General features: G+C 42.8%; 1 protein-coding gene across 4 annotated transcripts in view; it reads left to right on the forward strand.

Moving 5' to 3' along the window:
- cyfip1 (cytoplasmic FMR1 interacting protein 1) overlaps window positions 1–19,060 on the forward strand; it is a 247,007-nt gene that overhangs the window by 213,214 nt on the left and 14,733 nt on the right. For all 4 annotated transcript variants that reach the window (XM_068033255.1, XM_068033252.1, XM_068033256.1 and 1 more), the window contains one exon: window positions 583–673. In XM_068033255.1, the coding sequence (XP_067889356.1) occupies window positions 583–673 (91 nt within the window). The remainder of the gene's footprint in view (window positions 1–582; window positions 674–19,060) is intronic.

Genomic DNA, 19,060 nt, shown 5'->3' on the forward strand with positions numbered 1-19,060 from the left:
TTGGTTCATCCTAAGGCATGCAGTTGCACAGTTTTGCCTGAAGAGTTACTTACATTTTTAGATGGTTACAAATCCTCATTCCTGTCTGTGCTGATTTGAGACAGCAAATGTTAATTTGGGCTGCTGAAATATTAATGTATTGAAAATATCAATGTAAACAGCCAGTTTGATTGTCGCAGTGCATATTATTTCTGCGGGAGGATCATTTGTGAGTTACTACAGATGTCCTGCTTTCAGGCCATAAAATATTTTAATTCAAAAGAGTATGTTTTTGTCTTTTGTTTGTTGGTAACCTGGTGTAGCAACATCAAGCATCTGAATTAGAAAGCGATAGAGAAAATTGTGAGGCAAAGAAAGAACGTTTGCATTTGAAAAGCTTTGCTGAGTGCTCAAAATTCTATTCACATAAGTAGGGGATAGAAATTAAAGTGCATCAGGCAAAAAAGAAGTAGCTCTTCAGAGAGTCTTGATTTTCTGTGGGTAATAGCCAAGGCCTAATGAATAAATTATATGTTTGCAATTTTTAAAAATGCATTGCCGCTGTTGGGTTAACAATATCGTCTGTACATGTTTTAACCGCAGCTACAAGGCACCATTTTGCAGTATGTGAAGACTTTAATGGAAGTGATGCCTAAAATCTGTCGTTTACCCAGACACGAGTATGGTTCACCAGGTTAGTATAACCGATGGAATGTCTAAATTCCCAGAAAATTCATATTGCTGAGCAAAGATAACATTGTGCTAAACGTAAGATTACGGTAGAAATAGCTGCTGTTCCCTTTTAAAGATGATCTCTGTTCCGGTTTTTTCTGTTATATATTTTCTCTCCTCCTGAAGTTAATGGCTCATACACAAATTTACACAGAATATAAAGCACAGAAACAGGCCATTTGTCCCAACCAATCCATGTCAGCATTTATACTTCACTTGAGCCTCCACACATGCTTCCTCGTCTTGTCACCATAACCTTTAATACCCTTCTCCCTCATATGCTTATCTATCTTCCCCTTAAATGCATCTATACTATTTGCCTCAACTACTCCCTGTGGTAGTGAGTTCCACATTCTCAGCACTGTGTGTAAATAAGTTTCTTGGGCATTCCCTATTTGATTTCTTGATGACTTTCTTATACTGATGGCTTCTAGTTTTTCTCTTTCCCACAAGTGGTAGCACTGTCTCTATGTCTATCAAAATCTTTCATAATTTTAAAGGAATCTATTAGGTCACCCTTCAGCCTTCTCTTTTCACGAGAAAAGAAACCCAGCCTGTTCATCTTTTCCTAATAGATATAATCTTACAGTTCTGGTATCATCCCTGCAAACTTTTTTTTGCACGCTCTCCAATTCCTCTATATCCTCTTTATAATCTGGCAACCAAAACTATACACAGTTTTCCAAGTGTGGTCTAACCAAAGTTCAGTACAAGGTTAGCATAACTTTTCTACTTTTCAAATCTGTCCCTCTGGAAATAAAACATGGTGCTTGATTTTCTTTTTTTTATGGCCTTATTAGTCTTTGTTGCTACTTTTAGTGTTTTATGTATTTGTTCTCCCAGATCCCTTTTTGTTCCTCTACCCCATTTTGCTTCTTTTCCAAGTAATATGTGACCTCCTTATTTTTCTTACCAAAATGTAATACCTCACAATTACCTATGTTGAGATTCTTTTTTTTTATTCATTCATGGGGTGTGGGCGTCACTGGCTATGCCAGCATTTATTGCCCATCCCTAATTGACCTTGAGAAGGTGGTGGTGAGCTGCCTTCTTGAACTGCTGCAGTCCATGTGGGATAGGTACACCCACAGTGCTGTTAGGAAGGGAGTTCCAGGATTTTGACCCAGCGACAGTGAAGGAACGGCGGTATATTTCCGAGACAGGGTGGTGTGTGGCTTGGAGGGGAACTTGCAGATAGTGGTGTTCCCGTGCATTTGCTGCCCTTGTCCTTCTAGTTGGTAGAGGTCGTGGGTTTGGAAGGTGGATTTACCAATTATATGCCCATTCTGCAAGTTTGTTTATGTCGTCTTGGAATTTGTTACAGTCCTTCTCAGTATTGACTATCCCCACAATTTGGTGTCATACTTAATTTTAGAAATTGTGTTTTTGATTCAGAAGTATAAATCATTAATATAAATTGTGAATGATCCCAGATCTTAGTGTGACCCTATTTCTCCGCTTCTGCAATCCTAAACAGCTATTCCCACTCTTTGCTTTCTGTCTTGCAGCCAGCTAGCTACCCATTCTGGGACACAGTTCCACAAATGATAAATTGTTTTTGCTATCTCAGCCAAGTGGCCATTCTTCACACACAAGGTGAACAGTAAGTCCTGGGAAGCATTATAACTCTCTCCTCCAGAGGAATTCACAAGAGCATGCATCCAGCAGGACTGAATGCATCCAGCAGGTGAACAAAGGGGGATATGCTGGCTAATTACTTTTCTTGTCCTAGCCTGAGAATGTTAAGGCCAAACACCATCTAATAAATCAAATGACTTTGTATGGCTCAAGCATTTACTCACTGGTTCATCAGAATGATCTGTTTGGAATTTTAACATTTATTTTGATCTGGTCTGTTTGGCTTTGAACATCACAAGTTACAGATGATGAAGGTCACTTGGTCTGTCTAGGTTTCTGTCTGGAACAAACTTACAGTTTCATGCCACAGCATTAAACTGTTTCTTAATTGATATGCATTTGTTTTTCTCCACTCACATACCCCAAAAGTCCATTCCACATGTTTGTGTTTTAAAAACCCTTACTGACATTATTCCTAAATCAGCCTTTTAACAGTTTGAAACTGTAGCTCCTTGTCCTACTGTCACCATTCAAATTGAAGTAGTGCTACAGATAACTTTTTCTGTACAAGTTACTGTGAGAAATGCAAAGTGCTTCACCTGAGAACAAAAATAAATCCAGCAAGTAGCTATTACTTGATGGAAAGAAAACCATGTGTATGGAAAATGAGAGAGATCTGCGATTTCTGGTTGAAAATTCTAAGCTGTCTGAACATGTGTTTGATAGTGAATAAAACAAATTGTATTAAAAGGTCAATAGTGAGGTAATCCTGCCACATAAATTATTGATGTAACTGTTCCTGGAATACTGTGTGCAGTTCTGGTAACCTTAGTACAAAAAGGATGTTGCAGCTGTTGAAAGGATACAGAAGTGTGCAACCAGCATGATTGAGGGGATATGTGGATTGGGTTATGAGGAACAATTATGTAAATTGGGCATGTTCTCACTGGAAAAGAGAAGATTGATAGGTGAAATGATAGCTATTTTTAGGATTCTGAAGAGATTGGATAATGTAGACCATGATGAGCTATTTCACCTTGCTAAGAACAGTAGAACCAGAGGATATGGCCTGAGCTTGAATGTGTGAAAACATCATTTTAGTGAATGTGTGGTTTATCTATGGAACAGGCTCTCCAGGGTGATGGTGAAAGCAGGTAATGTTAATTGAAAATAATATTTTGGAATACAGTATAACTAATTTGAGATGTGACAATATGGTACGTGTAGCATAGTTGGGAGGAACAAGTAACTTTGAACTTATGGTTCTCAAAGCTTGCCACCCTGGGGTTTTTCCTCAACTCATGTCCGCTTCTGCTATAAACCAGTTGATGTAGATTGATTGATGTGATTAGACAATAACTCCATTAATGTGGTGTCATGCACCTACTCGGATGGTAGAAGGTGAGCTTGATGGGCTATGGTCTTTTTTTGTCTACAATTTTTATATCTCTAAGGTTCCTGCATAGTTTTTTTGTTTTCAGGAGGCTAGAAAACCCAACTTCTTTCTCATAACTATGTTCTGATAGTAAATTGGTCTCTTGCTGAGAAGACTACTGCAGCAACAGCTGTATTTATATAGCAACTTTAATGTAGAAAACATTGCAAGCAGCTTAACAAAAAATAGGTACTGTACCTAAGAAAGAGACTTTAGGAAGAGTGATTGAATGCTTAGTTGAAGAGATAGGAATTAAGAGTTTTAAAGAAGGAGCAAGATGGAAGATTTAAGAAGGGAATTCCTAACTGGCTGCAGTCACGACTGCTAATGATGGGAATGGGCAGTGGACAGCAGACTAAAGTCATAGGAATGGACAGTTTAGGACTGTTATTCAATTGAATGAGGTTACAAAGGTAGGGAGGGAAAAGTAACAGAGGGATTTAAACACAGGGATGAAAATTCTAAACTTGAGGGATTGATGCACCAGGAGCCAATGCAGTTCAGGGTGAGCAGGACTTGGTGCAGGATGGGATATAGACAGCAAGGAAAGAGAGGCAATCAGTAGGGATGCACTGCCTAAAATTGAATTGCTAAGAGGAGAACCATTGAGGGCATTCTCACTGATCTAGAATTTGGAGTAGATGCTGTGGTTAACCAACAAAGGCTGCAGTGAGGTTGAGGAAGAATAATGCACCATAGTGACAGAGAATTTATTTTGCACTGGTGGCTTGCTCTCAGACTGCTGGCATTGCTCCCTCCAGCGATCATTCAGTAATGGCTACTGATGTATTCAATAGAATCATAGTTATACAGCACAGAAACAGGCCCTTTCGCCAATCATGTCTGCGCTGGCCATCCAGCACCCAACTATTCTAATCCCATATTCCTGCACTAGGCCTGTAGCCTTGTATGCTATGGCGTTTCAAGTGCTCATCTAAATACTTCTTAAATATTGTAATGCTTCTATGCCTCCACCACCTCTTCAGGCAGTGCGTTCCAGATTCCAACCAACCGCTGGGTGAAAAATCTTTTCCTCAAATCCCCTCTAAACCTCCTGCCCCTTACCCTAAATCTATGCCCCCTGGTTCTTGACCCCTCCGCTGAGGGAAAAAGTTTCTTCCTATCTAACCTATCAATGCCCCTCATCATCTTGTACATCTCAATCATGTCCCCCCTCAGCCTTCTCTGCTCCAAGGAAAACAACCCTAGCCTTTTCAGTCTCTCTTCATAGTTGAAATGCTCCAGCCCAGGCAGCATCCTGGTGAATCTCCTCTGCACCCTCTCCAGTGCAACTGCATCCTTCCTATAGTGTGGTGACTAGAACTGTACACAGTACTCCAACTGTGGCCTAACTACCGTTGACCATCATAACCTCCATGCTCTTATATTCTATGTCTCTGCTAATAAAGGCAAGTATCCCATATGCCTTCCTAACTACCTTATCTACCTGTGCTGCTGCCTTCAGTGATCTATGGACAAGTACACCAAGGTCCCTCTGACCTTCTGTGCGTCCTAGGGTATTACCATCCATTGTATATTCCCTTGCCTTGTTAGTCCTCCCAAAATGCATTACCTCACACTTTTCAGGATTAAATTCCATTTGCCACTGCTCCGCCCATCTTACCAGCCCATCTATATCTCCCTGTAATCTAAGGATTTCCTCCTCACTATTTACGACACCATCAATTTTCGTGTCATCTGCGAACTTAGTGATCATACCTCCTATATTCACGTCTAAATCAATAATGTACAGTACAAACAGCAAGGGTCCCAGTACCGATCCCTATGCAACACCACTGGTCACAGGCTTCCAATCGCAAAAACAACCCTCAACCATTACCCTCTGACTGCTGCCACTAAACCAATTTTGGATCCAATTTGCCAAATTGCCCTGGATCCCATGGGCTCTTACATTCTTAACCAATCTCCCATGCTTACTGAAATCCATGTATACTACATCTACTGCTTTACCCTCATCGACACACCTAGTCACCGCCTCGAAAAATTCAATCAAGTTAGTTAAACACAATCTACCCCTGACACAGCCATGCTGACTATCCCTGATTAATCCCTGCCTCTCCAAATGGAGATTAATCCTGTCCCTCAGAACTTTTTCCAATAGCTTCCCTACCACTGATGTTAGACCACCGGCCTGTAATTACCTGATTTATCCCTGCTACCCTTCTTGAATAATGGTACCACATTCGCTGTCCTCCAGTCTTCTGGTACCTCTCCTGTGGCCAGAGAGGATTTGAAAATTTGTGTCAAAGCCCCTGCTATCTCCTCCCTTGCCTCACATAACAGCCTGGGTTACATCTCATCTGGGCCTGAGGGTTTATCCACCTTTAAGCCCGCTAAAACAGCTAATACTTCCTCCCTTTCAATATGTTTAAGTATATCACAATCCACCTCCCTGATCTCTACACCTACGTCGTCCTTCTCCATAGTGAACACCGATGAAAAGTAATTATTTAAAACCTCACCTATATCCTCCAACACCACACACAGATTGCCACTTTGGTCCCCAATGGGCCTCACTCTTTCCCTGGTTATCCTTTTACCCTTAATATATTTCTCAAACGCCTTGGGATTTTCCTTTTGCCCGCCCGTGTTTTGTCATGTCCCCTCTTTGCTCTTCTAATTACTTTTTTTTTAAGTGTCCTACCCTTTGCCTTAACGGGCAGTTGTTGGCTTTGAACACTCAGTTTCCTTTGACTCCCACTGATGTGATGTAGACTTTCCTACAAGTTGCTGCTCCCAATCCACTTTGGCCAGATTCTGTTCTATCATATTGAAATCGGCCTTCCCCCAATTCAGTACCTTTATTTCCGGTCCCTCTATGTCCTTTTTCATAACTACCTTAAATCTTAGAGTTATGGTCACTATCCCCGAAATGCTCCCCCACTGACACTTCTACCACTTGTCTGGCTTCATTCCCTAGGATGAGGTCCAGTACTGCCCCTTCTCTTGTAGGACTTTCTACATACTGGCTCAAAAAGATCTCCTGTATGCATTTTAAGAATTCCACCCCCTTCAAGCCTTTTGCACTAAGACTATCCCTGTTAATATTGGGGAAGTTGAAATCCTCTACTATGATTACCCTATTATTTTTACACCTCTCTGAGATTTATCTACATATTTGCTCCTCTATCTCTTCCTGACTATTTGGAGGCCTGTAGTACACACCCATGCCAAGTGACTGCCCCCTTTTTTGTTTTTAAGTTCTACCCAAATGGCCTCATTTGAGGAACCTTGTAAGATATCATCCCTCCTTACTGCAATAATTAGCTCCTTGATCAGCAGTGCAATGCCACCTCCTGTTTTATCCCCTCCCCTGTCTTGCCTGATGATTCTATACGCTGGAATATTGAGCTGCCAGTCCTGTCCCTCCCTCAACCATGTCTCTGTGATAGCAATAATATCATAATCCCATGTGCTAATCAACACCCTCAATTCATCTGCCGCACTAGTAAGACTCCTTGCATTGAAATAGATGCAATCCAACCTTGCATTTTTCACTTGTGCCTTACCAGGTCTATATTTGTTCTGCCTTCCAGACAGACTCACTTTCTGTTCTATGTTACCCCCTACTGTACCTCCACTCTGTATCCCATCCCCCTGCCAAATTAATTTAAACCCCCCCCCCCCCCCCCACAACAGCACTAGCAAACCTCCCAGCAAGGATTCTTGTCCCATTCCGGTTCAGGTGCAACCCCTCCAACTTGTACAGGTCCCACCTTTGCCAGAAACAGACCTAGTGATCCAGGAAACTAAAGCCCCTCCCTCCTGCACCATCTCCTCAGCCACGCATTCTTCTGCTCTAACCTCCTATTTCTAAACTCATTAGCACATGGCGCCGGGAGTAATCCAGAGATTACAACCTTGGAGGTCCTGTTTTTTAGTCTGCTACCTAGCTCCCTAAATTCTTGTTGCAGGACCTTATCCCTTTTTCTACCTATGTCATTGGTACCAATGTGTACCACGACCTCTGACTGCTCACCCTCCCCCTTCAGAATGTCCTGCAGCTGCTCCGTGACATCCTTGACCCTAGCACCAGGGAGGCAACATACCATCCTGGAATCACGTTTGCAGCCACAGAAACGCCTATCTGTACCCTTTACGATATAATCCCCTTTCACTATAGCTCTTCCACTCCTTTTTCCCCCCTGCTGTGCAGCTGAGCCATCCTTGGTGCCACAGACCTGGCTGTTCTTTTGAGAGGAGACGCTTCAATCTTGAGTCAGCACTTTCCAATCCAGTGCAGATTGGCTCAGTAATTGAACAGAGTAGATTAGATTTAGATTAGATTAGAGATACAGCACTGAAACAGGCCCTTCGGCCCACCAAGTCTGTGCCGACCATCAACCACCCATTTATACTAATCCTACACTGATCCCATATTCCTACCAAACATCGCCACCTGTCCCTAGATTTCCCTACCACCTACCTATACTAGTGACAATTTATAATGGCCAATTTACCTATCAACCTGCAAGTCTTTTGGCTTGTGGGAGGAAACCGGAGCACCCGGAGAAAACCCACGCAGACACAGGGAGAACTTGCAAACTCCACACAGGCAGTACCCACAATCGAACCCGGGTCCCTGGAGCTGTGAGGCTGCAGTGCTAACCACTGCGCCACTGTGCCGCCCAGTAGTGACTGAACGTACCTTTGTCTCTCATTCTCTGAGCATTCATGATCAATGAATCTGCACTGCTCACTTAAAGTGAACCTTTCTATATATTATATATTGTATTTTATATATTAAGGGCGGCACAGTGGCGCACTGGTTAGCACCGCAACCTCACAGCTCCAGTGACCCAGGTTCGATTCTGGGTACTGCCTGTGCGGAGTTTGCAAGTTCTCCCTGTGACCGCGTGGGTTTCCGCCGGGTGCTCCAGTTTCCTCCCACAGCCAAAGACTTGCAGGTTGATAGGTAAATTGGCCATTGTAACTTGCCCCTAGTGTAGGTAGGTGGTAGGAGAATGGTGGGGATGTGGTAGGGAATATGGGATTAATGTAGGATTAGTATAAAATGGGTGGTTGTTGGTCGGCACAGACTCGGTGGGCCAAAGGGCCTGTTTCAGTGCTGTATCTCTCTATGACTCTGTGGCTCTAAAACATATCATTTGATGGGGAAGCTGTAATGTATTGCCTGTTCTGCCATTTTTTCCTTTATTTGTTCCAGTATATTCTGGAACATGCATCCAAAATCATCCCGCAGAAGCGCAACCTTCACTTAATTCTGTGAAACTCAATAATGTAACTTTGTGAAATTATATCATAACGCTTTTCACTTCACTACCGTTTTAGTGGGGCAAATATTCATTTTTATTTCTGGGCACTATTGTGCAGACTGCTTTTACGTAGTTATTTTCTTTTTGGCCACAGGATAGGACTTTGCGTGCACAATGTTTATTTGATCAGAACAAGGAGGCTGTTTGTGCAGCCTGAATAATTGAACCTGTGTTGTGTTTTAATATATAAAATTAAAGTAACATTTTATATTGTGCAGTGCTATTTTAAGTAAATATAACAAAGGAGTGATTTAGTGGAAGTAGCCTTTTATAAAGGTTCAAATGTCCTAAATTTTCCTTTTCAATCGCTCGTACCTCCTACCAAGCCTCTAATGATATTCATTGATGAGAAGCTAAGCGATGTTTGAGAGTGGGGCACCATTATTGCTGTCTTGGCTGAGAGCATGGAATTGCAATGTAAAGAAATGTGGGCAGGAACTTGTACACTACTGTGGCACAGTTGCCTAGAATGCTATATTTTATGAAATTCCTTAACCTACAGTTTACAGGCAACCACTAGAAAGCAATTTGTGGTTAATGTGGAGCATATATTTTGATTGGGACAAACATGCAGTGAAACAGCAACTGTGCATAGTTTAAAAGTTGATAGTGAAATTCAGTCCCGAATACTTAACAGATGGATAATTTGTCATTTCAGTGTACGTTTTGTAAAAAGCATTGTTGCAAAGTCCCTCAAACTATTCAGTTTTCAAAAAACCTGTGAAGAAAAAATGCAATAATGTAAAATAATGGAATGAACCGATATTTAAAATTGAGTGTTCTATCGTGTTTCAGTCCATGTGCCCTTTAGACAAAGTGATAATAGGATTAGGCGTATTGATATTTCAGTGGGTCAGTATGGTGTCTTTTGAATTTTCTTCCAATGATGTTTTTGGTACAAATGCATTGAAAGACCAGCCTCTTTGTTTTTATGATGACAACAGCTTACATTTCTATAGTGTTCAGCCGCCCCGCCCCACCCAAAAATATGCAGACATTGGAGTACTTTACAGAGTGGTGGATAGCAGGCAATATGTGTGGGGAGAAAAGGCCAAGAGGGGATTTGGGGACTAAAGCTCAATCAAAGAGTGATTTTCAGGAATCTTGTAAAGCATCAAATGACCAGGTGAACATGTTGAGAAAGAAGTTCCAGAGGGTACAGACATATAGCTGAAAGAGCAGCTGCCAGTGGTGAAATGGAGTGAAGTGACAGAGCAAATCATTGTTGGTGGAGCAGAGGCTAAACATGCAAATTTACTTTTGGAGGATGTGGACTGTGGAGGAGAGACATTTTGAGGAAGGATTGGTATCAAAAGCACTGACTATGTCGAGATGGAATAATGAACTGTAGTAAGATATGCTGTTATTTATGACTTTTACTAGTGCAGCATCAGTGCATTGGATGGGAGGCCTGATTTAGTGGGGTGTAGTGCGAGTTCAGCTGCAAGGCAACAGCACATTTCAGTACTTAGAAAAATTAGGTTAGTTGGAGTTGGGCTGCTGGTTGGAGAGAATAGTAACTTTGTGAGGAGGCTTTTGAGGAATGGGTGATGCCAGATTTAAAAGACATAGCAGTAGGTTGGTGATATCAAACATGTTATTGAGGAGGGGAACTTGGATGACCAGGATGGGGTAAAGGGAGCAGGTGGACAAGCCAAATTTAGTGAAGACTGGTGGGGAGCGAGGAGAAGGTGGAATTTATAAACATTTATATTGAAATCTCTCCCAAAGTAAGATTATTCTAGATGTTACAGATGTTCCTTGTTCATTTTGTCCTCCTATAGAGGTGAAAGGGCAAACAGCAAAGGGAATGAGATATTAAGGAACGAGTTTGCACACTAAATGTGGAGGCAAACTCCATTTCTCCCCTGATGAGCAAGACAACTTCTGCTCCATCTCTCCATTCCAATCTCTCCTTCTGCTTCACCAGGCACTGTCTTTGAGGTGCAGTTTTTCCTTTTAGTGGAATACGTTTCATCTCTTATGAGGAGAGATTGAGTAGATTCACTGGAATTTAGAAGAAGGCGAGATGATCTCATTGAAACATATAAAATTCTTATAATGGGCTTGATAATGTAAATCCTAGGAGGATGATTTCCCTCACTAGGGAGTCACAGTCTAAGAGTAATTTATTTAGGACTGAGATGGAGAAATTTCTTCACTCAAAGGGTTATGGATCTTGGAAATTCTCTACCCCAAAGGGCTGCAAATCTTTAGGCATCGAGTATGTTCAAGTCACAGATTAGTAGATTTTTAGATGTTAAAGGGATAGTGTAGGAAGAAGTCGTTGAGGTAGAAGATCAGCCATGATCATATTGAATGGTAGAGCAGGGGCTGAGAGGTCTACTCCTGTTCCTGTTTTTTATGTTGTGAATGGAAGTAATCTGTACGCAGTCACCGAGTTCAGCACCATGTAGGAATGCTATTGGCCATTCAGTCTTGCTGCACCCATGCTACATTCGCGACCTTGTGGTGGAAGCATGCCTGAATGCTTTTCACTCATCGATTGGCAGTATTCATCTGTTTGCATTCAAGAAAAAAAATCCTTCACTTTTTATCGGTATTTCATACTGTTATGATCCCCATGGAGACCACCAACAAGCCAAAAAAAAATCAAATCCACTGACTGACCCCAATTTAGGAAACAAAAACCAAATGGACAAGATTTCACTTTTTATAAATGTCATATAATATAATATAATATAAATGACAATATGAAAGGCACAATTCAGCATAGCGGCGCCTCATCAGACGCCTTTCTAATCCTGAGTGGCGTGAAACAGGGCTGTGTTCTCGCACCTACACTGTTTGGGATCATCTTCTCCCTGCTGCTCTCACATGCATTCAAGTCTTCAGAAGAAGGAATTTTCCTCCACATAAGATCAGGTGGCAGGTTGTTCAACCTTGCCCGTCTAAAAGTTAAGACCAAAGTACGGAAAGTCCTCATCAGGGAACTCCTCTTTGCAGACGATGCTGCATTAACATTTCACACTGAAGAGTGTCTGCAGAGACTCATCGACAGGTTTGCGGCTGCCTGCAATGAATTTGGCCTAACCATCAGCCTCAAGAAAATGAACATCATGGGACAGGACGTCACAAATGCCCCATCCATCAATATCGGCGACCACACTCTGGAAGTGGTTCAAGAGTTCACCTACCTAAGCTCAACTATCACCAGTAACCTGTCTCTCGATGCAAAATTAAACAAATGCATGGGAAAGGCTTCCACTGCTATGTCCAAACTGGCCAAGAGAGTGTGGGAAAATGGCGCACTGACACAGAACACAAAAGTCCAAGTGTATCAAGCCTGTGTCCTCAGTACCTTGCTCTACAGCAGTGAGGCCTGGACAACGTACGTCAGCCAAGAGCGACGTCTCAATTCATTCCATCTTCGCTGCCTCCGGAGAATCCTTGGCATCAGCTGGCAGGACCGTATCTCCAATACTGAAGTCCTCGAGGCGGCCAACATCCCCAGCTTATACACCCTACTAAGCCAGCGGTGCCTGAGATGGCTTGGCCGTGTGAGTCGCATGGAAGATGGCAGGATCCCCAAAGGCACATTGTACAGCGAGCTCGCCACTGTTATCAGACCCACCGGCCGCCCATGTCTCCGCTTTAAAGACGTCTGCAAACGCGACATGAAGTTCTGTGACATTGATCACAAGTCGTGGGAGTCAGTTGCCAGCGATCGCCAGAGCTGGTGGGCAACCATAAAGGCGGGGCTAAAGTGTGGCGAGTCGAAGAGACAAAGAGACAGTTGGCAGGAAAAAAGACAGAAGCGCAAGGAGAGGGCCAACTGTGCGGCAGCCCCGACAACCAATTTTATCTGCAGCACCTGTGGAAGAGTCTGTCACTCTAGAATAGGCCGTTATAGTCACTCCAGGCACTGCTTCACAAACCACTGACCACCTCCACGCGTTTACCCATTGTGTCTCGAGACAAGGAGGCCAAAGAAGAAGAACTTTAACACTCCAACCAAAGCCAACATAAATTAAACGTGAACTAACAATTTTACCATGATCGATGTATCTCAAAGGTTACGCGTTAACAATCAGATACAACAAAGGTAGTCCTTACTAGTCCTCTGAACAGGCTTATCAGCAAGATAGCATCAAACAGTCCCACAGTACAACAAAATCAGGATCTTCCTCGGGTAGTTTTTCAAGTTCTGTCCTCCAGGATGCAGATTTGGAAGTAATGAGGTCCTGTCGATAGTGAGCGATGCAGTCTTTCCTTTAATGGTTTGGTTTTGTTGCCTCTCAAACAAACTCTGCCTTGCCCACTACCATCCTGATGGTGTGGTTCCATTGATAATTTTTCAGTTGTCAAAGACACCTGCCATAAGTCATTCACCAATGGTCAGCCCTCTGTCCAGGCTCCTCTACCTGCAATCAAAACAATTCCTTCAACCAGCTGCTTCAATTCCATACAGTCTCTCTGGAAGCACAAAAACCTGCAGCTCTCAGCCTGTCTCTTTAAACAATAACTGGCACATTTTCCATCCACTGCAGTGTTCGTCTCAACTGTCAGAAGCCTCATGGTCAAACTGAAACTTAACCTCCAGTCACATGTCCTTGGTGAAAAAATATTTTCTCAGTCACAGGACTGATTGCTTGTTTGTCTAACCTGGGTTTGACTTCCTCGAACCTGGAAGCCTTCAATTTCAAGTTTCAATTTCCAATCAGGGACTGTCTCCAAAAAAAACAAACACCAGCTGTAGAAAACTCCGAATACACACGAAGATTCCATCACACTCATTCACCATCTCCTCCACCCCCCGACCCCTTGGGGAAAAAGAATGCCTTGCCATTGTAAGGTCTTCATTAAAACAGTTCAGAAAATAACAACTTCTTGATATCATAAACCTTTTTAACAAATAGCTTATTACATACTGTACAGGTAACCTTTTACTATGTTATAATTACACATATATTTACAAGATTCCAAGGCTTAGCCAATAACAGCATTAAGATTAATAGGATTCAGACATGGTAACATTTTCACATTTCAGAGCTTTCCTTCATTCTTACACTTTCTCTTAAACTCGCTGGACAGAGCATCGGCAATTACATTGCTTTTCCCTGCGACATGTACAATTTTCTGTGTAAATGGTTGTGATATTAAGCTTCAGTGAAACAAACTGAGGTTCTTTGTTCTAAACTTTTCCAGAAACAAAAGAAGGTTGTGTTCTGCATAAACCAATATTTCTCCCTTACATATACCTCAACTGTTGTAAAGCCAGTATAAGACTTAGTTTCCTTCTCAATGGTAGAGTATTTTTTTGATGATTATTGAGCTTCCTAGAGAAGTAGTTAACAGTCCATACCGTACCAGCGTCGTCATCTTGGAGCAGCACCACTCTTACCCTTACGTCACTGGCATCAATAGCCACTTTGAATGGTTTATTAAAATATGGGGTTGCAAAAACTGGTTCTTTTATTAAACAGAGTGTGTCTCCTGACAATGCAGAGTGATCGCCGACATCATGGATGCGTCCAAACATTTGCCAGTTGACATCACGCAATAGCATCGGAGCGTTGCCTCTCCTCTCAATGGCTGCGATCACTGCCTCCATTCCCCCTGACAGTACCCCGCTCCCTCCCGCCAACCTCGCCTCAATCACCACTTTCAGTTTCCCGCTCCCAACTAATCGCTGCTCCATCCTGCCTCACAGCTTCAGCTGCTTGCTTCCTGCCCATTGCCACCGCCTCTCCAGATGGAACGGCGGGGAGCAAACAACTGCGGGGGGGTGGGGGCATGCGCAGCGAGCAGACTGACATGAGAGGGAGCGGCAAAGAGAGGCAGTGATGGCGGGAGGGAGCAGGGTACTGTGGGGGGTGGGATGGAGTTTTTGATCGCAGCCATTGAGAGGGTTTGGGTTTAATTCATTTTTTTGTGTCAAATTGAACAAAGTCATGTTTATTACTGGCAGCTACCTGATATGTTGCAGAGTGATGTTTGAGTCTATGAGGCTGCATTTGCCAGTTGTGGTTGTATTGTCAGCAAACACAGCCTTTATTAAAAAGGCCTTTAATGCCTCAAATGGTGTTTGGCATGACTTTGACAATTCGAACTACTTCTTCAGTGGGGTGACTACTGTGCTGAAGTTTGGGACAAAATTCCTGTAGAAACCACATGCCCAGGAATAATAATGCTTCTTTCTTTGTCTCGGGTATAGGAAAATCTATCATCACGCAAACCTTGGTCTCTCGTGGTAATACTTGGCCTTGACACACAATATGTCCCAAATAAGTGACTTTGGCCTTGACAATCTCACCCTCTGCCAGACTTATGACAAGGTTAGCCTTGGCCAGACTGTCAAATAAAGTTTTTAACTGTCACACGTGATCACTCCACATGTCACTGTATGCCAGAAGATCATCGATGTACACAACACAGTTACTCAATTTGGCAATCACTTGACTGTGTGCAAAATGACAATAATCTTACTGTTCGTACTTAAGAAAACGTTTAGCATTTTCTGTTTCTTTTTCCTCCTAAACTTTTCTTTCTGAAATTTCACAATGCTTGCAGAATCCCGAGTTACCTCACCCACCTTTATTTATTACATTTCCAAATTTGCTTGATTTACAAATAAAATTAAATGCAGTTCCAATTTACAGCAACTAACTCAAACAAATTCAAACAAATTAACTAGACGATCTGACTCCACTTGCCCCCACTAGGTCAAGTCGGCATAAGGAGGGAGGAAGTTTTGGGTATTCTAAAAGGCATTAAGGTGGACAAGTCCCCAGGTCCGGATGGGATCTATCCCAGGTTACTGAGGGAAGCGAGAGAGGAAATAGCTGGGGTCTTAACAGATATCTTTGCAGCATCCTTAAACACGGGTGAGGTCCCGGAGGACTGGAGAATTGCTAATGTTGTCCCCTTGTTTAAGAAGGGTAGCAGGGATAATCCAGGTAATTATAGACTGGTGAGCCTGACATCAGTGGTAGGGAAGCTGCTGGAGAAGATACTGAGGGATAGGATCTATTCCCATTTGGAAGAAAATGAGCTTATCAGTGATAGGCAACATGGTTTTGTGCAGGGAAGGTCATGTCTTACCAACTTAATAGAATTCTTTGAGGAAGTGACAAAGTTGATTGATGAGGGAAGGGCTGTAGATGTCATATACATGGACTTCAGTAAGGCGTTTGATAAGGTTCCCCATGGTAGGCTGATGGAGAAAGTGAAGTCGCATGGGGTCCAGGATGTACTAGCTAGATGGATAAAGAACTGGCTGGACAACAGGAGACAGAGAGTAGTAGTGGACGGGAGTTTCTCAAAATGGAGACGTGTGACCAGTGGTGTTCCACAGGGATCCGTGCTGGGACCACTGTTGTTTGTGATATACATAAATGATTTGGAGGAAAGTATAGGTGGTCTGATTAGCAAGTTTGCAGAAGACACTTAAGATTGGTGGAGTAGCAGATAGTGAAGGGGACTGTCAGAGAATACAGCAGAATATAGATAGATTGGAGAGTTGGGCAGAGAAATGGCAGATGGAGTTCAATCCGGGCAAATGTGAGGTGATGCATTTTGGAAGATCCAATTCAAGAGTGAACTATACAATAAATGGAAAAGTCCTGGGGAAAATTGATGTACAGAGAGATTTGGGTGTTCAGGTCCATTGTTCCCTGAAGGTGGCAACGCAGGTCAATAGAGTGTTCAAGAAGGCATACGGCATGCTTTCCTTCATCGGACGGGGTATTGAGTACAAGAGTTGGCAGGTCATGTTACGGTTGTATAAGACTTTGGTTCGGCCACATTTGGAATACTGCGTGCAGTTCTGGTCGCCACATTACCAAAAGGATGTAGATGCTTTGGAGAGGATGCAGAGGAGGTTCACCAGGATGTTGCCTGGTATGGAGGGCGCTAGCTATGAAGAGAGGTTGAGTAGATTAGGATTATTTTCATTAGAAAGACGGAGGTTGAGGGGGGACCTGATTGAGGTGTACAAAATCATGAGAGGTAGAGACAGGGTGGATAGCAAGAAGCTTTTTCCCAGAGTGGGGGATTCAATTACTAGGGGTCACGAGTTCAAAGTGGGAGGGGAAAAGTTTAGGGGGGATATGCGTGGAAAGTTCTTTACGCAGAGGGCGGTGGGTGCCTGGAACGCGTTGCCAGCGGAGGTGGTAGACGCAGGCACGATTGCGTCTTTTAAGATGTATCTAGACAGATACATGAATGGGCAGGAAGCAAAGAGATACAGACCCTTAGAAAATAGGCGACAGGTTTAGATAGAGGATCTGGATCGGCGCAGGCTTGGAGGGCCGAAGGGCCTGTTACTGTGCTGTAATTTTCTTTGTTCTGTTCTTTGTTCACACTCACCCTGCACCTTCTGTACAAACTCCAGACACATGCTACCCTATTTATGAAACAATATAACACTATATAAGGTTATTGCAGAAAATCAAAGCTCATAGTGTAGGGGGTAACATATTGGCATGGATAGTAGATTGGCTAGCTTACAGGAAACAGAGTAGGCATAAATGGGTCATTTTCTGGTTGGCAAGACGTAATGAGCTGTTGCATTGTGGCTTGGTTAGATACTATATTGCAGAGAAGTGTGTACCTTCTGCATTTTCTGCAAACTGGTGGAACCACAATTTTTATGGTTAGCCGTGCTGCTTACAGTGCCAGATTTCTGGTAGCTCCTGTCTCCCGTGTTAGATCTTTGTCTAAGGTCTTTGAAAGGTTTTCAGTGGATAAATAGCATCTATCTGGAAGTTAAGTGAGGGTTTTTTTTTTAAGGGTTGTGGTAGCTTAAATTTACACCTTCCAGCAGACTCGGACAGAGCTGCAATTCTCCAGGTCCTTGTTGATTGACCACCCAGCTCCTCTCATTAATGGAATCTAGAGAGGTTGACCTCAATGCAGCTGGGATTTGTCCCATAAATAAGAACATAAGAAATAGGAGCAGGAGTAGGCCTTTGGGCCCCTCGAGCCTGCTCCGTCATTCAGTAAGATCATGGCTGATGTAGTTTTGAAAATTGCATTGCTCATTTGAGGTCACTCATGCCAGCCCAGGGGCTGGAAAATGAAAGTAAAAAGAATAAAGATGAATCCATTGTTTTCAACAGCATGCAGTCTCATATTTTACTAAATTCAGCTATATCTTTCTTCAGTCCTGAGAACACCACAGCTGATCTGTTTCTTGGCCTTAACTCCACTTTCCTGCCTGCCCCTCATAACCCTTGACTCCCTTGTAGGTCAGAAATCTAACTCAGCTTTGACTATAATTCAATTACCAGCCTCCCCTGCTTTCTGGGGTAGAGAATTCCAAAGATTAACCACCGTATGAGAGAAGAAATGTTTCCTCATCTTTGTCTTAAATGGAAGACCCTTATTTTGAAACTGTGTCCCCAATCTCCAGGTAACTGTACAAGCCAACGCCAAAACAGGTAGGGTGATTATGACGGACAGACAACATACCATTTACCAATATCCTGCACTGATCAGCTGTGTGGTTTTAAACTATTTATCTTCAGTATTACTATAAACACTTGACGGTTCACCAGATCTTTAGTCAACCTGCACAAAAGTGTTCAAGTCGCAAAGAAAGTGTGGAATTTGTTTTCAGCTGATAGAAACTGTAACATTTTGTATTCCTTGATGCCTTAGTAATATAGTTTCACTCGTGTCAAGCACCAGGCTGACAAAAAAAGTGCAGTATTGTTTTAGAGCCAACAAGGTTTTCCCCCAAAGCAAAGGGAGTGGGTTAAGATCACATAGAAAAAAAAATTGCATTTATGTAGCATATCTCTACAATGCCTGTAACTTGTTCTCGTTGACTATAAGTGTGAAGAAAGTTGTTGCATCGCTGCCCTGATCACACTAAATAACACTGGAAGTTGTTTGCAAATTCTGCTACCTTGGGTCCAGTGTGACAGACAATCTGTCCCTTGATGCAGAGCTCAATACACACATAGGGAAAGCAACTGGCACCTTTGGCCGACTTGTGAAATGTGTATGGAGTAACACCAAGCTGACCCTTAGGACTAAGCTGATCGTTTTTAAGGCCTGTGTTCTCAGCACC

The sequence above is a fragment of the Heterodontus francisci genome, chromosome 6 (genome assembly GCF_036365525.1).
Source record: "Heterodontus francisci isolate sHetFra1 chromosome 6, sHetFra1.hap1, whole genome shotgun sequence".
Classification (NCBI taxonomy): domain Eukaryota; kingdom Metazoa; phylum Chordata; class Chondrichthyes; order Heterodontiformes; family Heterodontidae; genus Heterodontus; species Heterodontus francisci.